This window comes from Hypanus sabinus, chromosome 8 (assembly GCF_030144855.1).
Source record: "Hypanus sabinus isolate sHypSab1 chromosome 8, sHypSab1.hap1, whole genome shotgun sequence".
NCBI lineage: Eukaryota > Metazoa > Chordata > Chondrichthyes > Myliobatiformes > Dasyatidae > Hypanus > Hypanus sabinus.
In genome coordinates, this window is record NC_082713.1 from 151,885,790 (window position 1) to 151,898,180 (window position 12,391).

Consider the following 12,391-nt stretch of genomic DNA (forward strand, 5'->3'; position numbering starts at 1 on the left):
ATCATCACTCATATTAGATAAGCCAATACACAAGGCTTTGATTCCCGTTTATTTTTCTTGTTTTCATATTCACTTACTAAGCACATGCTCATTCGTTGTTATCCAAAGCATATGCCACCAAATCAAATACAATATGTCATCAACATTATCCAATACATGAACTGTATGCTTCTGGTTGAATCTTATTACAAAAAAAGCATACAGCATATTTTCATAAATTTCCAATGATAGTGATTCTGAACCAAAAGATATTCTGATTTTCTAGTTGCATCCCTACCCCACAGTACTTGTAATAGGTGTTTTTTTTCAGTTTGATGGGAGAGAAGTCAGGGTGATTGCTCTATTACAATAGTTGAATGTTTGGCAAAAATTACATAAGATAAAAAGACCATGCCTGTTTAATTTCTTGGTCAGTAGTTGCTGTAAGTCCAAAGATTATTAAAGCTTGGCTCTTACCAACCACTTGTTCAATGGTGAAGAATCAAAGTGATGATTTATTACAAATACTGTAATTCCCTCAGAATTTTGAAACCACTCAATTCTGAATGACAACTTCATTCATGTCTGAGTAACAGTCTCATCTATTTGGCAAATAGATACTAAGAATAAAAGGCATCTAACTTACTGTCCAACTATTTCAACACAGATTCAATTTCAAACTTTTACATAAGCTTTCTATAAAAACTCACCACCAGAAAGCATATAATTCTGAGATTTTGTTTTGGGGTGGGGGGGGGAGGTGGGCAGAGGGAAAAACACTAAACCATATTCTAAATTAATTGATTACCCATCTCCTGATAGATTTGGAGATTTTTGAACAGTTAACATGACTTAGCCCTTCTAAAAGGTCTTGAATAGAAATCAGAACAACTAATGAAGAATGAAAATATCAAATGGAATTAAAAAACATCCATATTTCAATCCACTAACACTTAATAACCACCATAATTACAGTATATTAAGAAATACATCAACCGAAGAGAACTAATCATACTGCAAGGTTGCTGTGAATTCCTCTGGAGTGAACTTCAAAAGTGAATATTTAATACTCAGACTTGGAGTACATTATCCAAAATAAATTTAGACAATAAAATTATTATGAATAATGTTCTCTAAGAACTTGTGTGTGAAATCTTTGTTTATTTTTAATTTTTTTCATTATTTTTGTCTTACACATCTTGAAACATAACAGGTAGAAGTAAAAGTGTTTCTTTTGACAAATTGTCCTTATTGTGTTCTCAGAACCCTTGTAGCCAGCTGAATGTCACGGCAGTGAATATGCACTTCTCAGGGCTCAAGCAACATAGCAGATTAAATAGACAAGAAATAATTGGTATACTGACTTTTCCTTTCCCTCCTCATTGCTTTCATGCCTATAGACTACTTCTTAAAAAATAAGTAATACAGCTAAAATACAAATTTTGTTTGATCTTTAGAGCTGGTTGATCTACAGATAAAGAGTTTTGTTTTGTTTCCCAATATGTCATTGAGATTGTTACTTCACTGTATAGGTCACAGTCAGTATTGAGACATTTTTTTAAGAAATGCATTTGAAAAGATGATTCTAAACTCTGCACGTATAGATTAAGATAGTAGAGAGATCCTAAAGCTTTGCAGTCGATTTGTATGAACTCTATTGACTTCACACTTCTCCACAGAGATTAGCTGTTTTCTAAAGCAGTAGTTTTAGAATGTTTGATGCACAGCCTAAATATTGGTTAGCATTCCATTTATGATTAATGTTAGTAAAATACATAGCTATTTAAATACAATAATATAAATCAGTAACTGACATTGGACAGGTAAGGAATATTAGGATTACAAAATTGCAAGCAATTTTGAACATTAACGGCTCCTCAGTAGAGATCGTTAAGAGTACCAAATTTCTTGGTGTTCACCTGGTCCCTCAACACCAGTTCAATAGCAAAGAAAGCCCAGCAGCGTCTCTACTTTCTGCGAAGGCTGAGGGAAGTCCATCTCCCACCCCCCATCCTCATCACATTCTACAGGGGTTGTATTGAGAGCATCCTGAGCAGCTGCATCACTGCCTGGTTTGGAAATTGCACCATCTCGGATCGCAAGACCCTGCAGCGGATAGTGAGGTCAGCTGAGATCATCATCGGGGTCTCTCTTCCCGCCATCATGGACATTTACACTACATGATGTAGGAAGGTTATTTCCGATGTTGGGGAAGTCCAGAACGAGGAGTCACAGTTTAAGGATAAAGGGGAAGCCTTTTAGGACCGAGATGAGGAAAAACTTCTTCACACAGAAGGTGGTGAATCTGTGGAATTCTCTGCCACAGGAAACAGTTGAGGCTGGTTCATTGGCTATATTTAAGAGGAAGTTAGATATGGCCCTTGTGGCTAAAGGGATCAGGGGGTATGGAGAGAAAGCAGGTACAGAGTCTGAGGTGGATGATCAGCCATGATCATACTGAATGGCGGTGCAGGCTCGAAGGGCCGAATGGCCTACTCCTGCACCTATTTTCTATGTTTTCTATGCTGCTTCCGCAAAGCAAACAGCATTACGAGGGACCCCATGCACCCCTCATACAAACTCTTCTCCCTCCTGCCATCTGGGAAAAGGCACCGAAGCATTCGGGCTCTCACGACCAGACTATGTAACGGCTTCTTCCCCCATGCTATCAGACTCCTCAATACCCAGCACCTGGCCTGACACCTTGCCCTATTGTCCTGTTTATTATTTATTGTAATGCCTGCACTGTTTTGCGCACTTTATGCAGTCCTGGGTAAGTCTGTAGTCTAGTGTAGTTGTTGTGTGTTTTTTTTCTCTGTGTTGTTTTTTTACGTAGTTCAGCCTAGTTTTTGTAATGTGTCATGTAAGACCATGATCCTGAAAAACGTTGTCTCATTTTTACTATGCACTATACCAGCAGTTATGGTCGACATGACAATAAAAGTGACTTGAGTTGATAAAATAAATTGATCAATTTCACACACTTTTGGCACTGGTCTTGTATAATTGATAATATGGGATAATACCTGCAATAATTTGTAGGAATTACAATAGCATATCCTACACATGTTCCTCCTAAACAATTGCCCAGTTCATGGAAAAGGCCATGAGCTAAGGATTCCAATGGTAAAACGATGAGGAATACACTCATGAAGCTCCCATTTGTTTGCTGCAATAAACATAAAGACAAAACTTTTGAAATACACATCAGGATACCGGTAAAACAACAGCATTAAATAAAAAGTTTTATAAATCTTCAGATATAATACACAAGTAAATGAAATTTTAGTTGTGCAGAGAAATTAATTGATGGTTAGTAGTACTAAAATACTCAATGGTTGTTTAAACATGTTCAGGCCAGTGGACAGAACCAGCAAACAAACCTTACTACGTGATAATTCACCTGATTTGCCACATTACCACAGCTCAACTAATAAAGAACATCTTATTATAATGCTCTTTGGTGAGTGTTCCAACTATGAAGTGGAGGCAACTGGTCACTTGTGTCTGTACTCACGCTGTTTCATGAAGCTTGTCCGGTTTTACAATGAGGCTGCCATAGTGGAACTAATGGACATTATTATTGAACATTTTTGTTTTTTAAATTTTAAAGTGTTTTCCTCCAGATCAAAGCAAAAGAAAGATATATGTATTCAACAGTGATGATGCTACCATTTTTGACATTAACATCGCAGCATCTGAAATTCAATTAACCATGGCATAATTCACTTTTCTCATATGCTAAATTATTTTTCATTATTAATTTATGAAGAGTCCTCGCTGTATGAACAGTTTTGCTTCAATGTGATATCTAAAAGTCTAAGTGATAGCAATTAGTAAGTGTATTAAGACCACTTTGATATTTTTAGCTTGTACATTTGACAAATTAATATTTATAAAAAGATGCAAACCTTATTTACAAAGGAAATGATTTCATTAAAATACATCAGATATGACACTTATTTTCAAATGTACCCTTTTAAGTAAATAGAAATAAAATTAAGCTGTGTTTTTCCTAACATACAGCATTCAAATCTTGAGAAGGAACCTTATAATTAATTCACTTGTAAAATGGTTAAATATAGATTTGTATTACTCTAAATAACTAATCATGGAAAAATATGTTTTTGAAGTGTTTGCTTTGATTAGTGAGCATAAAAATTATACCACTGTGCACAAATCTAATAAGATTTTTGCATGAAACAAATTCAGAATGGTACCACTGAATGACATGACAGTGGCTTGGAAGCAGCATGCCTTTCCTATTTCAGCCATATTGGGATAATGCTGTTCATATTGCTATTACTACTACTACATTTCACTGGACTGGTTCGACTTGAGGTCCAGAGTTAGGGATATAGGTATTAATATTGGACCTGTAACTTTACTGGCAATTGAATTATTATTTCAGTGATTGCTTAACGCATTAGCACATCAATTATTTTAGTAATTTTTCCAATCATTATATCTTTAACTCTCCAAGTTGGGTTTGTTAAACTTTCCCATGTCTTAGTTTAGTCACCAAACTATCTCAATGAATAAGCACCTATTACTTTTGACAGTTGTTGAAATCACGAATCACAAAACTGAACTATTTAATTAGCCTATTACCTTGTTAACCTTCTAGTTCCTAAAAGGCTACATTAAAAAAAACTGCAATTTCATCAGAGGTAAGAGTTCTACCAAATGAGATGAAGTATGTTGAAGAGTACTTAATGCTAAAATAGGGACAAAAAACTTCATAGTAATTAAAGACTACTGTGATCCATCTGCTTATTAGGTAGGCAAAGGAGACTCCTAGTTTAACAGTATTGTTAAAGTAGTTATAAACTAATAAGCTGACATGTACCTTTGTCTTACAAACATGAATATCCATGGATAAAGATGCAACTGAAGCATGTGATACTCTAAGAATGATCTTATTTAGGCAGTATGTAAGTATAAACAGACAGACTAATGACAATTCTAAAAGAAAATCATTGTAGAACATACCTGCCATGAGACTGCACCAAGAAGAATTGTAGATAAAAGACTGAAAAAGACTAACCGCTCAGAGATCAAGCAAAAATGACGCATTCCTTTGGATGCCATAACACAGTCCAGGCTCTTATTATCTATTCTATGCGTGTAGTAGATCTTTTGACAATCACTGAGTTTGGTGTGAAAACCCCAGAAAGTTATGAGAAAAATTACATGGCAGATCAGCCAAAAGATTCCAAAAATACAAAACCCTGGTATCAAAAAATACCAATGATTTAAATTATTCAGTTTAAATGCAGCAAGAATAAAGAATATTAGCTCAATGGATGCTACAGGTACTATTGAAATTCTTCTGCAAAATGTCCGGCCATACAGATAAGGCTTCCATCGTTCAGTAACAGATAGACCACTGAAGTAAAGATCAAGCAGTGGGACACAAATCAAACGGCTGAAATAACAAGCCAAGGCAAAGGGGTTAGTGCTAATTTTCAAAGATGGAAAAAACAACAGGGATGTAATCAATGCAAATGCAATCAAGTTTGGAACAGCCAAAATAGACTTCATTCGCAGATCAACTATTAACATGGACAATGCAAAAACAAGCAAGATAACACTCAAACAGTTGGGCATCAACATTGCTGTGCTGGCTATGGCAAATCCAATCAATCCCAGAAATTCTTCAGCTGTTAACAGGGCAGGTTGGTGTCGGATACATCCACAAATTCGCTCAACGACAGACCACAAAGTTCTAATCAAAATGCTGGCCAATAATAAGTATTTGGTAACTTCTTCTTTCACATCCATCTTAAATTTAGAATCATCTATGAAACAGAGTAGGCCAAGCAGAAATCCAAACCAGAGATGCGACAGACTCAAACTTGCTGTTTCCATGGAGAAGTAATAGTATAATATGCTAGCAATACCAAGCACAAAAAGTCCAAGGATGAAAATGACCAGCAATAATATATTTTCTGTTTTCTCCCATCGGACATATAGGCCCAAACAAATGGCTATCACCAAGCATGCATTTGCTAGGTAGCCAAGATATCGAATTGAAGAATGCATATTTGGTTCTTTGTTAAGTTCCTCCACCTTAGTCATTACTGCAGAAAGACAGTGGCTCACACAGTAACGCAGTGATTTACACATGTAATATGATTCGAAAGGCTCCTTCTGAACTCCAGAAATCAGTTGATGATGATCCCTTAGGGTACCATTTGTCTTCAAAGAACCAGACTTGCACAAGTGGGAAATCCTATGTAAAAAGAGTAATTGCATTGAATGAAAATGCAAACACAATAATGAAACAGATTGCATTGCTATAACAAAGCTTCAGCATGAAGCTAAAGACAAATTAAACTCATTATTAATTGCCAGTACAGAAATTACTAAAACATTGCATATTAGCTGATATCCAAGCATGAATACCTTAGCTTTAGATGAGGTGAAATGCTTGCTTTAATTTCTGTGTTCTATTTTGTGAGATATAAAATTGTGAAGAAAACTCCATGTGACTGAGCACTTAAAAAAAACCCAGTGCTTCTGTGATCAGTACTTGGAGATATGATGTGGTGGCCATTACAGAGACTTGGATGGCTCAGGGACAGGAATGGTTACTTCAAGTGCCTGGTTTTAGATGTTTCAGAAAGGACAGGGAGGGAGGCAAAACAGGTGGAGGTGTGGCACTGTTGATCAGAGATAGTATCATGGCTTCAGAAAAGGTGGACGCCATGGAGGGATTGTCTACTGAGTCTCTGTGGATGGAAGTTAGGAACAGGAAGGGGTCAATATCTTTACTGGGTGTTTTTTATAGGCCGCCCAATAGTAACAGGGATATCGAGGAGCAGATAGGGAAACAGATCCTGGAAAGGTGTAATAATAACAGAGTTGTCAGATTTTAATTTCCCAAATATTGATTGGCATCTCCTAAGAGCAAGGGGTTTAGATGGGGTGGAGTTTGTTAGGTGTGTTCAGGAAGGTTTCTTAACACATTATGTAGATAAGCCTACAAAAGGAGAGGCTGTATTTGATTTTGTATTGGGAAATGAACCTTGTCAGTTGTCAGATCTCTCAGTGGGAGAGCATTTTGGAGATAGTGATCATACTTCTATCTCCTTTACCATAGCATTGGAGAGAGATAGGAACAGATAAGATAGAAAAGTGTTTAATTGGAGTAAGGGGAATTATGAGGCAATCAGGCAGGAAATTGGAAGCTTAAATTGAAAAAAGATGTTCTCAAAGAAAGGTACGGAAGAAATGTGGCAAATGTTCATGGAATATTTGTGTGAGGTTCTGCATAGGTACATTCCAATAAGACAGGGAAGTTATAGTAGGGTGCAGGAACCGTGGTGTACAAAGGCTGTAATACATCTGGTCAAGGAGAAAAGAAAAGCCTACAAAAGGTTCAGAGAGCTAGGTAATGTTAGAGATCTAGAAGATTATAAGGCTAACAGGAAGGAGCTTAAGAAGGAAATTAGGAGATCCAGAAGGGGCCATGAGAAGGCCCTGGCAGGCAGAATTAAGGAAAACCCCAAGGCATTCTACAAGTATGCGAAAAGCAGGAGGATAAGACGTGAAAGACCAGGACCTATCAAATGTGACAGTGGGAAAGTGTGTATGGAACCAGAGGAAATAGCAGAAGTACTTAATGAATACTTTACTTCAGTATTCACTATGGAAAAGGTTCTTGGTGATTGTAGTGATGACTTGCAGCAGACTAAAAAGCTTCAGCATGTAGATATATAAAGAAAGAGGATGTGCTGGAGCTTTTGGAAAGCATCAAGTTGGATAAGTCGCCAGGTCCGGATGAGATGTACCCCAGGCTACTGTGGGAGGCAAGGGTGGAGATTGCTGTGCCTCTGGCAATGATCTTTCTATCATCAATAGGGACGGGAGAGGTTCCAGAGGATTGGAGGCTTGCGAATGTTGTTCCCTTATTCAAGGAAGGGAGTAGAGATAGACCAGGAAAATATAGACCAGTGAGTCTTCCCTCAGTGGTTGGTAAGTTGACGGAGAAGATCCTGAGAGGCAGAATTTATGAATATTTAGAGAGGTATAGTAGGATTAGGAATAGTCAACACAGCTTTGTCAAGGGCAGGTCGTGCCTTATGAGCCTGATTGAATTTTTTGAGGATGTGACTAAGCATATTGATGAAGGAAGAGCAGTAGATGTAGTATATATGGATTTCAGCAAGGCATTTGATAAGGTACACCATGCAAGGCTTATTGAGAAAGTAAGGAGCCATGGGATCCAAGGGGACATTGCTTTGTGGATCCAGAACTGGCTTGCCCACAGAAGGCAAAGAGTGGCTGTAGACGGGTCATATTCTGCATGGAGGCTGGTGACCAGTGGGGTGGCTCAGGGATCTGTTCTGGGATCCTCACTCTTCGTGATTTTTATAAATGACCTGGATGAGGAAGTGGAGGGATGGGTTAGTAAGTTTGCTGATGACACAAAGGTTGGAGGTGTTATGAATAGTGTGGAGGGCTGTCTGAGGTTACAGTGGGACATTGATAGGATGCAAAACTGGGCTGAGAAGTGGCAGATGGAGTTCAACCCAGATAAGTGTGAAGTGGTTCATTTTGGTAGGTCAAATATGGTGGCAGAATATAGTACCAATGGTAAGACTCTTGGCAGTGTGGAGAATCAGAGGGATCTTGGCGTCCGAGTCCATAGGACGCTCAAAGCAGCTGCGCAGGTTGACAAAGTGGTTAAGAAGGCGTATAGTGTATTGGCCTTCATCAATCGTGGAATTGAATTTATGAGCCAAGAGGTAATGTTGCAGTTATATAGGACCCTGGTCAGATCCCACTTGGAGTACTGTGCTCAGTTTTGGTCGCCTCACTAAAGGAAGGATGTGGAGGCCATAGAAAGGGTGCAGAGGAGATTTACAAGGATGTTGCCTGGATTGGGGAGCATGTCTTATGAGGATAGGTTGAGTGAACTTGGCCTTTTCTCCTTGGAGTGACAGAGGATGAGAGGTGACCTGACCGAGGTGTATAAGACGTTAAGAGGCGTTGATTGTGTGGATAGTCAGAGGCTTTTTCCCAGGGCTGAAATGGTTGCCACAAGTGGACACAGGTTTAAGGTGCTGGGGAGTAGGTACAGAGGAGATGTCAAAGGTAAGTTTTTTACTCACAGAGTGGTGAGGGCGTGGAATGGGCTGCCGGCAAAGATGGTAGAGGCGGATACGATAGGGTCTTTTAAGAGACTTTTGGATAGGTACATAGAGCTTAGAAAAATAGAGGGCTATAGGTAAACCTAGTAATTTATAGGGTAGGGACATGTTCGGCACAACCTTGTGGGCTGAAGGGCCTGTATTGTGCTGTAGGTTTTCTATGTTTCTAATATTCTTTTTGAAGGCTCGTTTGAAAGTTACACCGTACCAATGGAATATTTTGGAGACAAGAGGAATATTACGAATTTGGATTGAATGTTGTATTTTGAAAAAAACCCACAAGAGAATGCTAAATATTTAAATTAATTTAAAGTGAATCAAATTGGGAATTTTTGGGTAAGAGATGTTGATTAGCATACTATTCTCAAAATAAAATAATGTAAAAAGGATCAGGAGACTACAAAACAGCGATGCAGGGATTATTATTGACAGCAGACTGATCACATGTCATGCAATGAAAATATCTACAATTTTTAAAAAGTGTGTGCTAACATTTAATTGCAGTACAATATTTGGTATTAACATGTTCTATTTTGGCCATCATTATGTTTATTAATCTGAATGAAAGTTTTTTTCATTAGGTTAACACAGTATACATTGTATGTCATCTTATAAACCAATGTAAATAATTAAAATACATTGGTCACAAGGTCGTTCAGACTTATTCATTACAGTTAAGAATACGTCATTAAGAATAGCAGTCACATTCAATTTATAATTGAGTTTTATTCATATCAGAACCTCGGTTCAAATGTTGCATCTCAAAAAAATGTCTCTTCTAAAAACAATGAGCAACTTATGTCATATGGGCACAGATCAGGGTGTTCCGCAGTTCCAAGTTCAATTCCGGGACTGTTCTGTAAGGAGTCCCTGTGAACTGCATGAGTTTTCCCCAGGTGCTCCGCTTTCCTCCCACAGTCTAAAGATGTTTCAGATAGGTTAATTGATCATTATACATTGTCCCATGAGTAGTTTTAGTTTAAGTTTAATTGGGTTTGTCGGAGATCCCAGAGGCTGAGTGGCTCAAGGGCCAGAAGGGCTGTATCACTAAGTAAAATAACAAAACAAATTAAGTGCTTCGAAAAGCAGATTCTACGAACTTTTGTTCATAGGTAAACTGAATGGGAGATAAAACTTTTACATCCTCCTCAACACTTGAAGTTTGCAGGGATCTATAGACAAATGCTTGCACTGAAAGCTATTTTCAGTCATCAAACTACCACAAACACAAGCATGTGACTTGATTAATTTGTAATGGTGACAGAGAGCCAATGTCTGGAAAACAACTCCCAAATACATAAAATGTTTTCTAAATAACATCGAGGTACATTAAGTTGTAAAAAAAGAAAGACAGTCCTTTCAAACTTTTGACTTTTCAGGTCAGCTAAAAAATAACTGGCTATTAATTGGTCAAAGATGTAGCAATTGCACCTTATAGCTCTTAAAGTATCCAATGGCTGACACATATCTACTTTTGACAGGTTGTCCATGAATGCCATTTTCCCTATCTACTACAGCATGACCGCTCCTGACTTTGGTGGGTTGAAGCAGCAATTTCATTTACGGTATCAGCTCTGATACCACCTGCAACCAGGTTTGCAAGGCCCTGAGCAGCTGTACCATGCATACGTAGCAGGACCTGAAGAAGTCAATCACTAACAGTCATCAAATATCAAAAATATTTTGAAATTATTATGATGTACTAAAAATTAAAATGCTTAACATTCAATAAACAAATACAGACATGTAGATAAACTCAATTATTAAACATAAGTTTCCTATAAAGAGATTGAGGATGAGATCATAATGCTTGAGAGGATGCTCTTTAAGGGTTTACAGTCAGAATTTATTTGGTTAGAACTGAAAACCAAGAGGGATGCAATGACCCTAGTGGGGGAAATTTCATTGGCCACTAAATTGTAAATGAAGGATAGAATAGCAAATTCATATAGAAATTGCATTGCCATGTATGAACAGAAGCTTAATGACAGAAAAAGGCAAGAGAAACTACAGATGTTAGAATATGGAACAATAGACAAACTGCTGGAGAAACCCAGTGGGTCGAACACCATCTGTAGAGGCGAAAGGAGAGTCAACCATTCCTTTGCCTCCACCGATACCTTTTGACCTGCTAAATTCCCGCAGTATTTTGTTGTTTGCTGGTGATAGACTAGGTTTGCTGATGCTACTTGGGAGAGTTTAAACTAGTTTTACATGGGGCTGGGAACCAGAGTCCCTGGTGAGTAAGGGAAGGATCAGACTAGAAGGTAGATTTCGTGGAAAGTACTGAAATGCAAAATGAAAATAACATGTATGATGGGTCGGATAGTTTGAAGTGTGTATATTTTAATGCTAGGAGTATTATGGGTAAGGGTGATGAACAGAGCATGGATCAGTACATGGAACTGATTCAATGCTGAAACTTAGTTAAGAGAGGGACAGGAATGGGTGATTAATGTACCAGGTTTTCAATGTTTTAGAAAAGATAGAGGAGGTAAAAGAGAAGGGGGGGAACGGGTAGCTGCACTACTGATCAGGGCCAATATCATAGCTGCACTCAGGGGAGAAAAAATGGAGGTTCAGAAACTGAGTCCATTTGGGTGGAATTCAGGAACAGGAAGGATGCAATCACACTGATGGGATTGTACTAATACCTCCTAATAGCCACCAAAACATTGAAGAACAGATATGTAATCAGATTAAGGAAATCTGTAAAAATAATAGGGTTGTTGCCATGGGGGATTTCAACTTCCCTAATATAAACTGGGACCTTCTTAGTGTAAGGTGTTGAGATGGGGCAGAATTTGTAAACTGTATTCAGGAAGGTTTCTTAAATTAATATGTGGATGGTCCAATGACAGGATCGGCCATATTGGACCAGATATTGGGTAATGAGCCTTGCCAGGTGACTGACCTTTCAGTGGGTGAACAGTTAGGTAACAGTGACCACAACTCCTTAACTTTCAGGACAGCTATAGATAAGGATAGGTATGGCTCTTGTGGTCAAGTTTTAAATTGGAGTAGGGCAAGTTACTAGGGGAACTAAGAAGTGTAAATTGGGTACACCTTACCTCTGTAAGTCCACATCAGACAGGTGGATAGTGTTTAAAGGTCAATTGCAGAGAGTACAAAGAGGCTATGTTTCTATCAGAAGGAAGGACAGACGTGGAAAGATATGAGAACCTCAGATTTCCACAGAAATGATGAATTTAGTCAAGAAGAAACCAGAAAAGTATGTAAAGCTTTGGAAGTTC

General features: G+C 38.1%; 1 protein-coding gene across 2 annotated transcripts in view; it reads right to left on the reverse strand.

Moving 5' to 3' along the window:
- Window positions 1-12,391, reverse strand: part of tmem168b (transmembrane protein 168b) — a 39,385-nt gene that overhangs the window by 16,143 nt on the left and 10,851 nt on the right. For both annotated transcript variants that reach the window (XM_059978251.1, XM_059978250.1), the window contains exons 2-3: window positions 4,972-6,214; window positions 3,006-3,148 (exon numbers count right to left, since the gene is read on the reverse strand). In XM_059978251.1, the coding sequence (XP_059834234.1) occupies window positions 3,006-3,148; window positions 4,972-6,108 (1,280 nt within the window). In that variant the 5' untranslated portion in view covers window positions 6,109-6,214. The remainder of the gene's footprint in view (window positions 1-3,005; window positions 3,149-4,971; window positions 6,215-12,391) is intronic.